The 17,401-nt window shown below is 41.3% G+C and overlaps 1 protein-coding gene across 2 annotated transcripts; it reads left to right on the forward strand.

Annotated features, from left to right (window-relative positions):
• Positions 1-3,879: 3,879 nt before the first annotated feature.
• exoc3l1 (exocyst complex component 3-like 1) lies at positions 3,880-17,319 on the forward strand. 2 transcript variants are annotated; one of them, XM_061036333.1, is made up of 14 exons: positions 3,880-4,177; positions 8,827-9,002; positions 9,106-9,325; positions 9,826-10,029; positions 10,158-10,576; positions 10,779-10,849; positions 11,469-11,586; positions 11,744-11,869; positions 12,923-13,023; positions 13,130-13,246; positions 13,666-13,936; positions 14,573-14,728; positions 14,959-15,092; positions 15,339-17,319. In XM_061036333.1, exons 1-14 carry the CDS (start codon positions 4,135-4,137, stop codon positions 15,523-15,525), a joined length of 2,343 nt encoding a protein of 780 aa, XP_060892316.1. In that variant the 5' UTR covers positions 3,880-4,134; the 3' UTR covers positions 15,526-17,319. The 2 variants fall into 2 exon arrangements, with proteins under 2 accessions (XP_060892316.1, XP_060892317.1); XM_061036334.1 differs by having other exon boundaries at positions 8,831-9,002.
• Positions 17,320-17,401: the final 82 nt, after the last annotated feature.

Below are 17,401 nucleotides of genomic sequence, written 5' to 3' on the forward strand. Positions count from 1 at the left end.
TTGCTCCATTTGGCATTCTACTGAGTTAAAGAGCTAGCCTTAGCACTTAGCATGGAGTGACTGATAAGCCAAAAAAACTTATGAATCTATTTAAAATCTCAGAAGGTAAGAATCTTGATTTTTACATAAATTTATTTTTTCCCCACCTCTAGTGTGTTATATGTTTTGTAAAACAAGTTTAATACATGTGCATGTTTTTCGTTTGATGAACAGATGTCCAAGAAAAAACCCATTGAGAGGGTTGAAACACTTCCAACTTGCTTTTCCTACATCTCATATTTAGACCTTTACATTCACCAGGGGTACCGTAGATCTGCCTGAGAAAGCCTGGCAGGAAGGCGGCTCAGGTTAGGAATGTCATCCAGGAAGTGGTCTCGAATTAGACTTCCTGTTCGTCCCATAGCTCCTCTGGGTGGAGGCGCCGCCGCGTTTGTTGTGGCGCTTAAGGTGATGACAAATATGAGGGGAGGGGACAGCACTTGATTCTGCCTTCAGGACACAAATACAGCTGTGTTCAATCAGCTAACGCCAGATGTTGCCATATTCTCTTAACCTCTGGGTGCTTGGGTTGGTACAGAAACATGAGTTTTAATGGCAGTCATTTTTATTAAGATTAGACCGAATAGAAACTTGTGCTTATATAGTCAATATTAAGATTATGCAGATCCCTCCGCTTAAACTCATCACATCAAGGTATTTCTCTAGTCTCTTATGGATAATTTGTTATAAACAGTGACTTGTAAAGACTACTCTTGAATAGACAGTTCACCTTTTTTAAAAATGGGCCTTTTGTGTTTACACATTGAAACTCAACTTTTGCTGCTTGACTTAAGGCAGTAGGGAATGTTACGTAATTAACAATAGCATCAGAAGAGGAGCTATGTGTACTAGCCAATTAGAGACAGAGTAGGGCGGGGCATTCCAGCACCATCACATGGGGGGGGGGGGGGATTTGCAGTATATTACTGACTATTGTGAATCAGAGGATTAGGAAGTGGGTAATGGAGACTCCAAAATAAGTGGGCGTACTCTTTATATCTGCGTATAACCCTGCACTGCAGTAAACATGATCATCTCATTGGTGGCCATACAGCCCTTCAGCAGGTCACCATCATCTATATTTCATATGACAGAGAGCAGTAGTTGGTCAAATATCTTGCTATGGATGAAATACTGAACAGAGTCATTAATGTGAATGTTTCTGCTTCATCTCTTACTCTGATTTCCTCCTGCAGGACAGCTGTGCAGTGAAGATCAGGTGGTTGGATGCACAGCAGAGGGAGAGACTGAGCAGCCAGAAACACATACAGGAAGAAGCTTGACTGCAGAGGGTCTCGCTGTCAGTGTGTGAAGACAAGAGAACAGCAGGTTAGTGGCCTTGTTCCCCACAGTGATGTCGTCCCACCCTGCAGGAATACATTTTGCACAACATCCTCATGTGTCAACATCTTTTCTATTCCTTATAAGGTCCTGGGGGAACATTTCTCCTGTGTGGCCAACATACAAGATATGACACTGAGGAGGGTGGCCTTGTCAGTGTGGCTAACAATGGCAACTGCTTTGACACAGAAACAGTACCAGTCTGGATATTCTCGTTTGTTTCTAGGTAACTTTTGAAAAAAAAACCCTCATCTTGTCACTTGAAAAGAGTAAGGAAGTATAAAAGATCAGAGAGTGAGAGAGGAGCTTTATTTATTTAACAGATTTTATTTGAGCCTTTCTTACGGAGTTGGATTAAACCCTGAGTGTCCCCGTTTGGTTAAAGCTGTTTTTAATAATAAAAAAAATAAACGTGGTAAATAACTAGTTTAAAATCTGTCGAACACAAAACAGATATTCATCACCCCGTCTGCAGGATGGATTTTTCTCTGCTCTTAGTGTTGTTTCAGCACCTGCAAGAACAAACTAAAATATAAATGAAAATAAACTGGCATCAAATTCAAATGGGTACAATGTTTTTGAAAAACAAGAACTTATATCAGTTTAAAAACTGGAAAATCTTTTTTGTTGTTTTGATTCAATATATTATCAAAAGCATTAGCACATTAAATAGGTTGATATGATTGATGTTTTGCATGTCATCCCCTTTTTTTTGGCAGGATTAGGGTAAAGTTCTGTTTTCTATGAAAAGCCTCTACGCTAAGTTAGAAGTTCATTGAGGAACATAGTGGAGCATTTTTGCAGCGTAAGACATGAATATTTTTCTCAGGCAGAACAAAACAGAGCTAAAAGAGGCGACATTTTGGACAGATACTTCACACTTCTTTCAGAAATTTCAAATTGTAAAATAAATGTTGTCTGTGTCTGGACCAAAGAAAAAGCTGCACTCACCTGTCTGAGAGGACATAACTCTCCTGACCAGCAGGGGGCTGTAATGTGCAGACTTTTCTTTACTTACAAAGGGAAATCAGAAGGACTTGAATGTGACAACAATAGTGGCAGAGTTTTTTTTTTTAAACCTGATGTTTCAATCTGACAAAAATAATTCAAGCTCAGCCCCCTGCATCCCCCAAACAACCCATTCTCAAGATTTCTTAAAGTCAGTGCTCCCTAACAAAAAAGAAATGAAATTGCATGGCAAAGGGCAGGATTAAGAGATGAGTATCCCTTTGGGATATCATGTTTGTGCAGGCTCTAGTCTGCATGCCTTTTTGGCACACTCCTTGATGTATTCAAGAGGTCCGGGAAGCTTGGAGGCGTAAACAGGGTGGCGGGTCAGCGGACTTGACTGACTGCAAATAAACAAACTTCCTGTGTGCTAGTAGCTGGTCAAACAGCTGCAGAGGATCAGTGGAGGGTCAATAACACGGTCTGTTTTTGTTTCACTGGAAAAACCCAACACGTATTGTTCTGCAAAAACAATAGAGCCACAAGGTTTACCTACCGGCTATTAAAAGGTTGGTGAGTGACTAATGAAGCATAAAGACTACTGTCTGGCTGAAATCTTTCACCTGTAAAGATCCTTCCACTGACTGAACAACAGTCATGGACTCCATTAGTGCCTTTGTTCCAACGTATTTCTGGCTGATGACTTATGCATTATACATCATTTCTTCCTGTACATGTGAGTTTAAATGGTTTCCATTTACCAGTCAAGGAGACTCTCAGACTCCCAAGAGTTTCAGTTTTTGCTGAAAACCAGGTCCTCTAAACCCCTGCTGTCCTTCACCCTCACCCCTCTGTCATTAGGGATACTTTTTTTCCGGTTCCTTCTCGCCATCACTTGCTCTGGTTCACTCTTTCTGCTTATTTCTTTAATATATTTTTGTATAACTATACCTGAAGATGAAAATGTGTTCAATTTAGTCTGTTTGAGTTCTTTGGAGTCTAGCTTTAGTCACCACCCTGACTCATGTTCATGTTATACACGTTTAGGAGTTTTTTTCATCCTTGGACAGAACCAGAGTAGTTGTTCCCTGCCTTAATTTGTGGCACACTGCTATCAATATTCTCATCTAACTCGAAGCCAACAAAGCTATTGACATCACTTCCCAAAATGTTGCATTATGGCTCTATAAACCTCAAAGATTTAAGTAGATAAAGCAGTTCATTTTTGATGTTGTAAATAGAATTGAAAGAAAACATGGTCCACTTGTAGCTTCCACTTGCATCACATGGACTCAAAGAGTAGGTGGAGTTAGCACAGTTGTCATGGAGATGGATCTGCTGGTGAAGACGGTGTTGCTAAAGGGTTCGGAAACAGAAAGCTGGATTGAATATTATTCTCTTTTTCTATTTTCTCAACAAGCCCTTGAATGCAGCCTGCTTCCTTATACCCTCCCTATCCCTGCCCCTCCCCCCCCCCTCCTCTCTCCAGCATTATTATCTTCCTCCTCCAACCAACCCCCCCCCCCCCTGCCCAGCTCCCTCCCTTTCCTGCCGGCCTCTCAGCAGAGGATGTGTCTGGGAGAGAGAGTGTGTGTGAGGGTGAAAGAGGAAAGCCGTCAGTAGAATGGATATGTGCCCTGTCTCCTCCACCCTTTCTTCTCCTTCTTCTTCTTCTTCTTCTCCTCCTCCTCCTCCACTGTGTCATCTGTGTCTGTCTTTACCGCTCTGTGGCAGTGTTGCACCCTGGGTACCCTCAGTGCCAGCCCTCGGGGACAAGGAGACTCTGCAGCTGAAAACTGACCTTCAATGTCAGCGGGGGATCAGAAGAGTTTTGGGGACAAACCAGAAGGTAACAGGACACACATACTGAACACACATGCACGGACACACACTGTTTGGCTGTTGACAACAATGCTGCATGCCCACACCCACATTTCTAAAAACCTATTAGAAGGAAGAGACAAAACAAAGTGCTTCATGGCTACAGTGTTGCTACTTTAAATGATTGAACTCTTGAAAACTAGTCTTCACAGTATTAAGGTGAGATTGATGGATTGGTTTTGGGTGTCAGCACTGGCCTTTGATTACTTATTGAACATCTGCCAGTCCGTGTCAAACATCCTCAGTGTGATGAGGACTCCTCCCTGAATACATTCAGCTGTAATCCTGCAAAAAACAGAAAACACATTTGTTTTTCAAGAAATAACAGCAGTCACTGTTCATCAGGTTGCTTGAATTTTAAGTTTAGATGGCAGTTTCAGAAAGTTGTGAAAGCTGTTTATCCCAGAGGTCCCTTTACATTTTGCACACTTTTTTGATGTAGACCTTGAGGATGTAGTGCAAAGACAAAAATCTATAGCTTGAGTTTCATACAAAGTGGGCAAAAATAACAACCACTAAATTAACCATGTGTAAAGAATTTCTCAACTGTTGATGCTAACATGACACTTAAAGTAAGAATCTCAAAGATTTTCAGTTTGGTGAGTGTCTGAAAAGTCCTTTTCTGAATTTGTCAACATCATTTTTGATTAAGTATATTGTCCACTGATGAAAGCCCTTTCATTCTCAGCATTAGACTACATTTAACAATCAGAGAGCTCACTCACCCAATCTCTGGTTGGAGAGCATTCAGTAGATGAACAACACAAACCCCAGTCACTTACATTTTGTAGTGTTCCTATAGCTGTCTTCTCTGCATGGAAAAGCCAGCAACACGCCTGCCTGTGATGCAAGAGCTGCCAGGAATAAATTAATATACAACAAATGCTAAAAGTACTTGAAAGCAACATACAGAGAGAGCAGACATCTTCAATGGTAAATGGACTTGAGCTTGTATAGCGCTTTTCTAGCCTTCTGACTACTCAAAGCGTTTTTACACCACAGGTCACACCTACACATTCACACACTGATGGTAGAGGCTGCTGAGTAAAGTGACCATCAGAAGTAACTCATCTCATTCATATACATTCATACATTGCCGACAAAGCAGCGGGAGGAAATTGGGGTTCAGTGTCTTGCCCAAGAACAAATGGGACACATTGGACATGTAGCTGCAGCTGGGGATTGAACCCCCAACCTTCATGTTGAGAGACTACCGACTGTACCAACTGAGCCACAGCTGCCCATTACATACCCATTTGTCAGTTTCAACAAGAGTAAGCTAACATGCTAAAACTGGATCCCAGGTTATTTGCATGGCAAGTAAGAACAATAAATTGCACTTCAGTTTATGCTATTTGTTAGTGCCAGCAGGTTTACGCTAATATGCTAAAGCTGGAGCACAGACTGCTTTTACTGCCTGTTGGGTACAATAAATGACACAACAAGACGTTATTTGTCTGATATTTGCATTTGAAAAAAATCCAGAAGGTACCAACAGCAGCAACACAGTTCAAAGTGAAGTCCAGTGAAAGAGCTAGGTTAGCTGACACCGTACATACAGCAAGCAGCACCACATCCCTTAAATGTAAAAGTCAAGTATAAGATTATATTTGATAAGCACATTTAACATATCTCACGTTGACCAAAGTATTATACAACCAAGATAAACAATATAAAATTGAAATAAAATCCTTATAAAAGACCAAGAGCGTCCATAAACAAAGATACTGCATAAAATGAAACTTAAGAATAAATCAATAGCAAAGATTTCAAACCAGAAACAGAATAATTAAAACAGATTAGCTGTACATTAAAAATAGGAAATAAATAAATACATAAGAAGTCAACTTGAATTGAATACCATTGTCAAAACATTAAGCCTGAACCAAATTTATATAGAGTTAAATAGAATTTCATACACAAATAAAGAAATAACCTATAAAGAGCAAACTCCTTATCATTGCAAACTTCTTTAATTCTGCTGTCAAGATGAGCACTTTAACATGGGGCCTAATGAGAGATTACTCGCTTTTTGGACAAGCCTCAAGTGGCCACCAGAGGAACTGCAGTTTTTGATATTGCTGTGTTAGCGTCATTGTTAAGCAACTGTAAGTTATAAACTAATATGATTCTTCATAATATATAGAGATAAGTCTGTTATTATCTACGACATGTCTTCATGGCCACAGGGTCCTCTGGATTTCATCTACCGTCATGCCATCACAGCAGCATTATAATGGTCTAAACAGTTAGTAGCTGCTTTATTGTCCTCTGTGGAGTTGTGTTTATCACCGTGCTGTTGCAGCAGCAGCTTACATAACACTCATCACTTTCCTGAGTGCGAGCTCTATGCTTTTATTGTTTTGCAGAGTTGCTGATGATGACGTTTTAGGGCTTCAGGTTTAGGCTTGGTAGGCGATAGCAGAGTGTCCCATGACCTCCTCTGAGAGAGAGATAAAGCCTTGTTTGTGTAACGCAGACAAACATCTACACTCACACACACACACAAATGCAGAGTTGTAAATAACTAACTCACTTGAGCCTCTTCATGAAAAAACCTGAACTTTTAGTGGCACATACCTGATATGTGATCTAATGACTAGAATCATCTATGCTTAAAAAAACAGAAAGGCTGCTTTCTGTTGGTGACCTAACACAGCACATAGCTCTCTGCCTGAGTCACTAACCACTTCATTATTCACTTAAACCCAATTAAGTTAACTCAAATGGAAGTATTGTCACGTGATGGCTGCCTGTCTATCTGACTCACACAAAATATGAGAGATAACCTGCACATCTGTCCGACACCAGAGACTCAGTTCTCCCTGCTATAAAAATAACCTTTCCATTAAGTTGCAGAGAAATGTCTGAGTCAGAGTGCACAGCATATCCTATTCCTTAAACATCAATAATGCTGCTGCTCAGCATGCTCAATATGGTGTTTCTTTATGGCTAAGACGGTGCGGGTAACTAAACAGTGAAATGGAAAATATAGAAGAGGAGGTAAGGTGGCCGTGAGAGCTCAGCATGATGCAATGTAAAAACATATTCATTCATGCATTGCTTGTCTTTGCAGTACATCCTCTAGGTCTACATGCATAGTTTAAAAAAAATAGCTGACTTTCAAAAAATATTCAGTTTTGTTGTCCATTTACTCTTGTGTTGTCGTCCTTTGGTTGTGTTGACGGTATTTACTTGTGTTGTTTAAACTTGGCAAGGTCCATATTTAACAGTTGTCTGTATTTGGTGATGTTGCTGGTCTTTGGCATCATTGTCGTCATTTATTTGTGTTGTCTGTATTTGGTCGTGCTCTCTTAGTTTGGTTGTGTTGTACTATTTGGATGAATTGTATGTTTTTTTGTTGTGTTGTTGCTGTTTTGTTGTTTTGTCTGTATTTGGTTGCGTTGTTGGTATTTCACTGTGTTGTCAACATGTGACTTGCTGCTCCTCCTCACCTAAACTCTCTCATCCAGGTCATTCAGGACATTCCTCCCACCCATTACGCTCTGCCTATGAAAGGCGTCTAATCCAACCCTCACAACAGGGCCCTAAGTCTCTAACCACTCTTGTCCTCTGTGCCCCCCCCCGGTGGTGGAATGAACTACCAAACTCCATTCGATCTGCAGAGTCCCTTTAAGAAAAAGCACCTTTAAGAAAAGCTAAAGACCCAGCTCTTTCATGAACACTTACCAATTAATAATATTGATGATGACGATAATGATTTGATGATAATATTTAGGATGGTTTTGATGCTGATCAGAACTCTCAAGAGCAGCTGTTGATGTTGTGCATTGCCAGTCAGAACCTGTCTCCAATCAGACTTAAAGCTGTTTGTTTGCACTACTGATGTTGTTTCCTCCTCTCCAGATTCTTGCTTGGGTTGTACTTACTCTCTGATGTACGTCGCTTTGGATTAAAGCGTCCACTAAGTGAACTGTAGAATTGCAGAATGTGGTTGTTTCTGGTGTTGGTATTTGGTTGTGTTGTTATTTATGTTTCATTGTTTTGATGTATGATCATATTTTTGCTGGTTTTCTGTTACTGGATGTTTACAGGTATTTGTTTGTGGAATCTAGTTGCTTTGTCTGTATTGGTCTATGAGTTTTAGTTGTGTTGTCGGTAATTGGATGTTTTTTAAGAATTTGTTTGTTTGTTTGTTTTCTTTTGTTTTGGTCCGTATTAGTTGTTGAATTTGTGTGGAGATGCTCTGATGCATTTATCTCCTTTCCCATACCAATTTCAACACCTGAATACATACAGACCAATACTAAGAACCAATGGCAAACCAGCGTGAGACTTATGCTGAATTCGAACTGCAAGCCTTCATGCTCAGTTCTGATTTATTGTTTTCCTTTTAAATGTGACATGTATCAAACTTCTGTGGGGATCAACATAATGAAAGTGGCCCCTTTTGGCTGCAATGTGAATGCTAACTATTAAACCTGTACATACCGGTATGTGATGTGATTGCTATCCATTTTTAATTGCATGGCTCATACTGTATTTTTTATGTAGTTTGACATTCACAACAAAGAAACAATAAAACAAGCCACTTTCAGTAAAATGACACCTCATGATTGCCTCAAGTTCCTTCATGGTTTCTCTTTTTTCTTCCAGACAGGGTGTCAGTGGTTGAGATATGGCCAGAAGTGGCAAGGGCGGAGTGCTTGGCCCGAGGTGCTGCCTTGAAGTGGGCTTCAGGGGTTTTCTGCCGACCTGAGCATCTGGAGCGCCTGAGCCAGTACAGGAAGAGAGAGAGTCAGAGGACAACCTCCATACACACCAGACTAAAGGTGACATCAAAGACACACACAAACCCAGATATTCGTTCATGAAATTGTTGCTATAAGTCTACGATGGTACAAAAGAGTAATCACTCTGTCTCTAACCTTCCAGTCCATGGTCCAGTCGTACCTGGAGGGGGTAGGTTGGGGTCTGGAGCAGCTCAGGGAGGCCAGGACGGAGCTTAAGGAGGTGTCACACACTTTGAAGAAAGCTGGACTGGAGTCCAATGGAAACACAGAGGGGGTGAAGTCTCTGGAGAGGCTGAGAGAAGTGTCCGTCAATCACAGTCAGCTCCTCTCTGCCGTCAGCAACCTGCCACGACTTTACTCTGGTGAGATGATGCTTTGTGAGCAGACAGGCCTGAAGGCAAATCATTCCATTACCAGAAATAAGTAAAAATGCGAGCAATCCTGCCTATGGCTACACTTGCCTCCATTTGGCATTGTTTTGCTCTTCTCTTAAACCTTGATTTATCTTTAGCAAAGAGCATCCCTCTACAAGCCATGCTAGACATGGGATGATTAAAATAGAAACTAAACTGGTCATGAAATGCAGTTATGTCTTTCGATACACTTTCATACTGTACTGTTGAAAACAGTGTGTTCTTCTCTGATTTTGAGAATACAAGTGATTAAAGGGGTTATATTTGTATATTACAAACCTAATTCCAAAAGTTCCACTTTTACCACTTTTATGGTCAAATGAAGAACATTTTTGCTGGAAGTTCAAATATGCATCTTCAGTCTGCTACAGCCCCGGGACTCAGAAAAGATTCAATGCATTACATAGTTAAAGGATGACAGGACTCAAAACTCTCCCCTCCCTTTGCAGTGCGTAGCATGGTGTTGGAGACAGAGCGTCTGGTGGAGTCCCGGCGACTCCTGGAAGCCCACGCCCGGCTGATGGATCTGGAGCGCTGGCAGGATGACATCCTCTGGCAGCTCCATGGAGCCACAGGAAATGGGCTCAGCACAGAAGACCAGGAGCTGGTGGACAAGTATTTCTCTGGTGTCGGACAGCTGGTGGACGCTTTGGGTAAGGAGGGCCAGTCGACACAAGGGTAGTGATGTGTCTGTGATCTATAGGTTGTAAGATGTTTTGGATTCATTTACAAAGCAGATGATGGTATAATGATGTGCACGTCATCCACCCTCTTGCTGCAGGTAAGGAGCTGTGGGCGGTGGTGAGCAGTAGTCTGGCTCTGGCTCGACAAAACCCCACTCCATTTGTTTCAGCTGTGAGGATAGTGGAGCGGGAGGAGACCCTGGACCGAGCTTTGCTGGAGGAGCGAGGGGGAAACAGAGGCAACGCACGTCCCCTGCCCCGTGGGAGACCTCGCTGCTGGAGAGCATGCTTCTTCCAGGTACTTGAGGAGGCGGTTTCTGCCCGCTTTCGCAGTGTTTCCTACCTGCACACTCGAGGTCCAGGTCTGGCAGGCCACCTTTCTGCCCTCCAGCACGGTATCATGGCTGACCTTACCACCGTACGCCACCTGCTGGAGCACTGCGTCCCCTCACACTATCAGCTGACGGGAGCCTACCTGAGGGCCAGCCACCGCTGTTTACACGCTCACCTGGCACAGGTCAGTCATGTGGGAAAAAACTGCTGCACCATGTCTATCTAGCATTAGTACAACGTAACATGATCATTTTAATAAGCTGTTCAATGTTGTATTTATACTTTAAAGCCAACACCAGCAACTGCAGATTTAGTATGCCTTCTAACAACTGTTTAAATCCAACGAGCAGCTCACTGTATACATCTAAGGGATTCTTGTGGCCTAGGTTAGCAGCTGGGACCTGGAGAGTGGAGAAATCTTTGCTGTGCTTAACTGGGTGCTCCACATCTTCACCAGGTGAGCTACAACACCTGCACACATTTTTCATGTTATTCTTGGTTGTTCTGCCTGTGTGTCTGCTTAGTTACAACACAACATAACTGCAGAAACCTAATCAACGAGGCCAAACAAAGCAAGTCAAAAAAGTTAAGCTAAGAAAGAGTTGAAGCAAGAAGACAAAAATGCAAAAACAAAAAAGGGAGATTAGAAAGGAGATATGAGGACAGTTAAGGAAACCAGATGGGGGGAAAGCATGAAAAAAATGCAAATATACTAACAGAAATAATTGAATAACAGCAATAAAACAAGACTGTGTTGTTCCAAAGCTGATATGGTGTTGCTTCTGCCGCAAGGAATACAGGAACTTTGTTATATCTCCTTTCTTATCATAAAGGTTGGTTTCAGTGTTTTCAATACTCAAGTAGATTAAGACATGAAGAAGTGATGCTCCTTTGCTCTTATGAATGCTGCCACTTATACTGCCGGGACCTTTCCCTTTTTGAGAAACATCCTTAAACAAAATAAGATTTAAAATGAGACCAACCTTTGATCGCCCATGTAGGTCACAAACATATAACTTCTGACATAACAAAACAAAAAGACACATAGTACCTGTTTAACCATGCTGATTTGGCAGTCCTGACATGATGGGTCATCCCGAGCTGGCGGGTGTGATGGAGAAAGAAGAACTGGGACCTCTGATCGCTCCTGAAGGGCTGGAGCAGCTGCAGAACAAATATGTGCAGAGTGTTCGAGTGAGTCCACCACTAAAGATACATACACCGCTAAAGACAGAACCTTAAAAAAACAGAGATCCTTTTTCTTTTTAATAATGGGCTGAGTGTCAAATACAGACGTGTGGAGAAACATGATGGACAATCAACGTGTGTGTCTATGTTGTTGCTGTTGCAGAAGAGCGTATCAGAGTGGATGCACAAAGCGCTTCAGGTGGAGCTCCAGGACTGGCAGAGAGACCAGGAGCCCGATACAGACCATGAAGGTTTCTACCACACCAGCCTGCCCACTATCATCACACAGGTATGAATGCCATACAAATACAAAATCAGTACAACCCCATTCTAACACATAATGTCTGCAGACAGAAAGTTAGCAATAAGCGACATTATAAAGAACCTTTCATTAACTTCTGACCCATCAACACAAACAATGACTTCAGCCACAATTCACAGGGCATGAATGGCGCAGGCTCTACCTAACCAGAAACCAATGAGCCTCACATATTGTTAATTTAAGCGTCTGACAAAATTACTGTGGTAGACTTTTTTAAAAGCCTTAGTTCCTATTTTAGCCAAAAAATAAAACGTGTACATCACCTCTTTACTAAAGTCTAAAGACTGCATGGAGAAAACAGAACATTGACATTGCGGCACACAGGATCTCACAATCTGCCACTGCCTTCATATATTAGTCTGTTTTAAACGCAATGACGAACTGATTGGTCCACTGGATACTTTGGTGTTCTGGAAGGTAGAATTACAATGTTTGTCTATCGAATCTTGTGGCCCTGAAGAAAGTGATGCCACAACTGTTTTTGGTTTCCAAAAAAAACATCTTACTCTGTAACTAAAAGGTCCATCAATGTGGGAATCCTTTCAAATGTCTTGAACTGACTTTAAGAAAACATCTAGAATGCAGCTCTGAATGTGTTGAAGCTATTACAGACTGTTTTGCAGAAGAAATCCACTGGAGCAATTCAAATACGTTGTATTTATATTAGTATAGCCTACAAAATACATAAAACATAGTGCCAAGTTTAAACTACAAGATTTCACCTTTAAATAATTTGTGCATGCTGTATTAGCATTGTATTATTTTTCTTGTTATCTCTGCTTCTTGGTGGTGATATTGATATAGGCAAGATGTAACCACTGTGTGAACATGTTGTTTTTAATTAGATCAAGTGCTTCCTACTCTTTTAAACTGAATTAACAGACATGACTGTCTTTTTAACCTGCTTGGAGCACTTTGATTTATTTCCGGTGTTCCACTTTTCCAGCGTATGCACATGTGTTTCGACGCAAAGTGATGAGTCATGTGATAATGTGTGATTTGTGCGTATGGCCGTGTTAGATGTTGGAGGAGAACGCTCGGGTGGCTCTGATGATTGGCGAGTCCTTGCGGGATCAGATCATACAGATGGGACTGTATGAGATGGAGAACCTTCTTAACAGGTGTGCGACCATGTTGCCAAGGCATTTCCATTTCACTTAGGAACACCAGCTGAGTTTAAGTCTTCACTCTCACCTTTTCATTCACCGTTATTCCTGCCCTCCAAAGGTTTCGAGAAGCACTGGTGGAATTTGGGAAGGAGCATCGCAGGGATCCAAGCAACAGAAAAAACAAGTTCTACCTCCACTACCTGCTGGCCTCCATCAGCAACTGCATCATCCTCAAGTGAGATAATGGCAGACAGTTGATGACCCCACTGACAAAGCTTTAAAGCCTTCGAGCACAAGGATTTGGACTGAAATTGGACACTTAAATAAATGTTGTCGTCAGCGTGCACAGACTTTTCGGCAATATGACGATGCATCCTTACAGATATAATTTTAAGGGATAATATATTTCCTCTGTCCTTCAGTGCACCACAGTGTGCCAAAAGCTCTTAAGTGTAATTTACTATTCTGGGAAAAGTATGTGATGACAACATTTTGAAAAACAAACCTGAGCATGTCTGTCTGTATTACACATTCTGAAAAGAAGGTTTCTAATCAGCACATCTGATAACATCAATCTGTCTCAGTTATTCTATGTTAGGCCCACATCAGCTGACTGATATAGCTAGTATTCTGTGTCCCTTGTGTTTGATGCAGACAGTCCACAGAGAGCCTGCGGCAGCAGCAGTCGTCCCGCATAGTGAGCCAGTTCTCTCGGACTCCTCCAAACCCTCTGGCAGCGCTTGACCGGGCGGTGAGACGAGCGTGTCGCCTGGTGATGGATCAGCTCCTGCTGGACCTTCAGCCTCTCCTCCCAGGCCTGCTGACCCGACCCTGGCTGGTCCAGGGAGAACCCGTCCCCAAACTCTGCCACGTCCTGGAGCGTCACCTGGAGCTGTACAGCCGTGTTCGACCTCCCTGCAGAGAGGTCACAGCTCTGCTCTGTTTCTGTCTCAATCTCCCGTGAAGATGGAAGTCTAGTTACACAGACATCTTACACAGATTGTATTTATTCATTGAAAACAACTTTATGGTTTAAGTTTGGCATGTTCCTGCATTCATAGCTATCCTCTAAGGATTGTGGATGGAAGGGAATGTATAATTTCATATTTAAGTTGTATAAGAATAGGAAAAAGAATAGGTGAAGCATCTAAATACTTGTCATCATATTTCGTATTGATTAATTGCATATTATATTCTGTATCGTTTGTGTGTCAACCTGCCCAGGGACTACACATGGAATCTAGCTAATCAGCTAAATCTGGTGCAATGCATCTCCTCTAATTCATTGAGATTACTGTATGTTGAACATGGTCCCTTAAAAACTGAACAATAAACTATCTGCAAACAGTAAATCTAGGCAGATGTATAGAACCATACATTTGTAGAAAACATTTCCATTCAGTACTCTGCTCATTTTAGTCTGTATTCAGCAAACCTGCTGAATCCTATGTGTGTGTTTGTGTGTGTGTGTGTGTGTGTGTGTGTGTGTGTGTGTGTGTGTGTGTGTGTGTGTGTGTGTGTGTGTGTGTGTGTGTGTGTGTGTGTGTGTGTGTGTATACAGCGTCTGCAGGAGGAGGCCCAGTGGCTGATGGTGGTGGAGTATGTCCGGGCTCTGATGCAGAAGAGGCTGGTGTGTCGGGGCGCAGACGAGAGGAAGCAGCTCGCTCAGCAGATGGTTCAAGACGAGCAGCTGTTCAGAGAGATGTTTCACGGCCTGGTGAGGAGGAACTGACTCTGAATGTCTTGCTTTAGACAAAATCTTTTTAGTTTTCATAAAAAGTTCATAATAAATGGCTTTTCATTTATACTATTCTGGGGCGTCTTATCGTCATTAGCATCCAAATGTTGTAGATATTCAGAAACTTAAGCCACAACAGGTTTGTCAGAGTTACTGATATCTATATCAGCATTCATGTCACTCAGACTGAGTTGCTTACCTGTCTTCAGGATGGTGAAGGGTCAGTGCCTGAAGTGAATCCTCTGGCCTTACTCCCCATCCTGGCTGATTTCATCCGACTGAAAGACCCCGGAATGCTAACCCTGGAAGTTACCGGACTTGTAGCCAAATACCCTGACATCGGGTAATCTGACCTCACCTGCTTTTCTAACCCTCCCTGCTAAAAGTCATGTTAATAACCATATGGTATCCGTTAATATCAAGGTAGACCCTCATAACAAGGTTATTTAACAATTAGGAGATTGTTAAGTAAAAGTGTATTTTAAATGTGCCACTTACATTGTTGACATATAGATTTTAAACTTTTGATTCTGTCTTTTTCCCGACCAGGCCAGTGATAACTTAACTTACTGTTTTCCTGCTCCCTTAGTGAAGAGCATGTTTCTGTGCTGATGGACATTCGAAGTGACGTTTCCAGGGACATCAGAGGGTCTGTGCTGGACTTGTTGGAGCAGAGTGCCCCCCCTCTCCCTGCAGGGTACCGGCCCATCTTCACTGACATCCTGGTGCGCCCCTCGTCCCTGGTCTTCTGCCTGCCCACTGCCAAGTGTGCATGAAACTGTGAAACCTGAATTGGACTTTAAAATCTGGTCTGAAAGATAATCAAGCCGAGAGCTTGCAGCACATCATAACTCAACGATCTGAAGGACCAGTAAGAAACACGATGAGGAGTTTCAAGCTTTGTTTAAAGGAACCTTTGTGTGATCATGTTCACATGCATGTTGTTCATCAATGGACCATCATTTGTTACACACTGAGATCTGCCTTGTGCCACCATCACTGTGTTCTTGTGTTTCCCACAGAAGTCTCTTCAAGCTTTGACTTGGCTGCATCCTTATTCTTTGGGGGAAATGTGGAGTGTTCAACAAAGTTTTCTGTGAGGATAAATGACTGTTTTTGACAATGGAGTCTGGTGGCTTTGAAGAGTATGATGAAATATGATTTTCTGGTAAATAGAAGTACCTTGCTCTTTAACACCAAGGTCTGTCATTATGAATTAATTCTCTTGTGTTTCAGACACTAAACAAACTGTCTCAGCCTGTCAGTTGTGAAAAGTGCATGTCATGTGATCGCCACTTTGGACATCAGGGATCAAATTGTAGCCTGTTTTGCAGCTGCCAGCTGAAGCAATCTCATGGATCAATTAAAAAAAAATTTTTGTTCTTGTTAGTCGTTTAGATCCCTTATTTGATTTTAAAAAATAGGGCCCCATTTAAAAACCGTGGCATTTTTCTTTGATGATATCTACGGAGCCCCTGAAGTCCCCAAACATTTTTTTTTTAAATAATATCATCTGTGCACAAGTTTTTTTTTTACTTTTTGGGACTTCAGGGGCTCCGTAGATGTCTGTTGTGTGAGTAGGAAAGTCTGACATTTTAGTTTTTTTTCCTTACAGTTTACCTGGGGGTCTGGATGGTGACTTTCTGGTCCAGGTCTAACTGTAGTATCTGATGTGTCTTTAACAATCAGACATCCTGTAACATGGCGTCAGTAAACTGCACTCAGTGCTCTAAGAGGACCCACTTGGTCATTGCATAATGATAACAAATAAACGATGTAACTCTATAGGATTTATTTGCTGTTTACAGGTTACAGATTTAATTGATAGTATTTTCTACTGAACAAAAGCTCGAACACCTCCAATAAAATTCATTTTACCATCATTGTATTTTGGAGGCAGACAGAAAAACTCCACTCACAAAATAAACAGTATCCAAATATTCAAGGTCTACTCAACTTAATGTATTGAACTGCAACACCTCTTATATTTCCTGCTGAAAACAAACATTTGTAGTTTACACTAGCAAATGAATTTGTGCAAACTATACCATGTTCATTTCATTCCAAGGAATCAAGGATTTGAAAGTAAGTCAAAATAAAGGCTTATTTGGATATATTCTACAAATTAAATTTAAAAAATGGTCACCATATGAGAAACTTATCTGAATGGTTGTTTTTGCAGGATGTAAGAAATTAACAGAGATACACTGTTTCAGTTACAACATGAGAGTAGTGAAAGAATAATTTATGTTCTGTCACATCTGGACATTAAAATGATCATTTACTGCCAAGGCTCCTGGACTGGGATCTATCTACCTGAAGAACTTGGGCAGCTTATTTATAAAATCACGTTTTTTTATTTTTTATTAACTTGTCTTTGTATGTCTCATCTCCCTTTGTTGTTGATATTGAGTATTATATTTTGAATCTTTATGTATATTTATTGTATTTATATTCCTTTTCTTGTGTTTTTTCTGTTCTTTAGTCTGAGAATATATTACAACATCTGTTCCAATAAGGCACATTGTATACTGTGAGCATAAATGACTAAATAAATGCTTTGTAAAAACGCACAGCTTTCACTGATTGTTCATTTACAGAGGAAGAGAAAGGCGAGGCATTTTTATTTTCACAATCGAAATAAAAAGTCTA

Source organism: Labrus mixtus, chromosome 4 (assembly GCF_963584025.1).
Source record: "Labrus mixtus chromosome 4, fLabMix1.1, whole genome shotgun sequence".
NCBI classification, from domain to species: domain Eukaryota; kingdom Metazoa; phylum Chordata; class Actinopteri; order Labriformes; family Labridae; genus Labrus; species Labrus mixtus.

Bases quoted from the DNA above. Each gene is read 5' to 3' on its own strand.
- exoc3l1 (XM_061036333.1), top strand. From the start codon at position 4,135: ATGTCAGCGGGGGATCAGAAGAGTTTTGGGGACAAACCAGAAG. The intron at 11,587-11,743 runs GTGAGTCCACCA...TTGCTGTTGCAG, and splicing joins AATATGTGCAGAGTGTTCGA to AAGAGCGTATCAGAGTGGAT. The intron at 14,729-14,958 runs GTGAGGAGGAAC...ACCTGTCTTCAG, and splicing joins GAGAGATGTTTCACGGCCTG to GATGGTGAAGGGTCAGTGCC.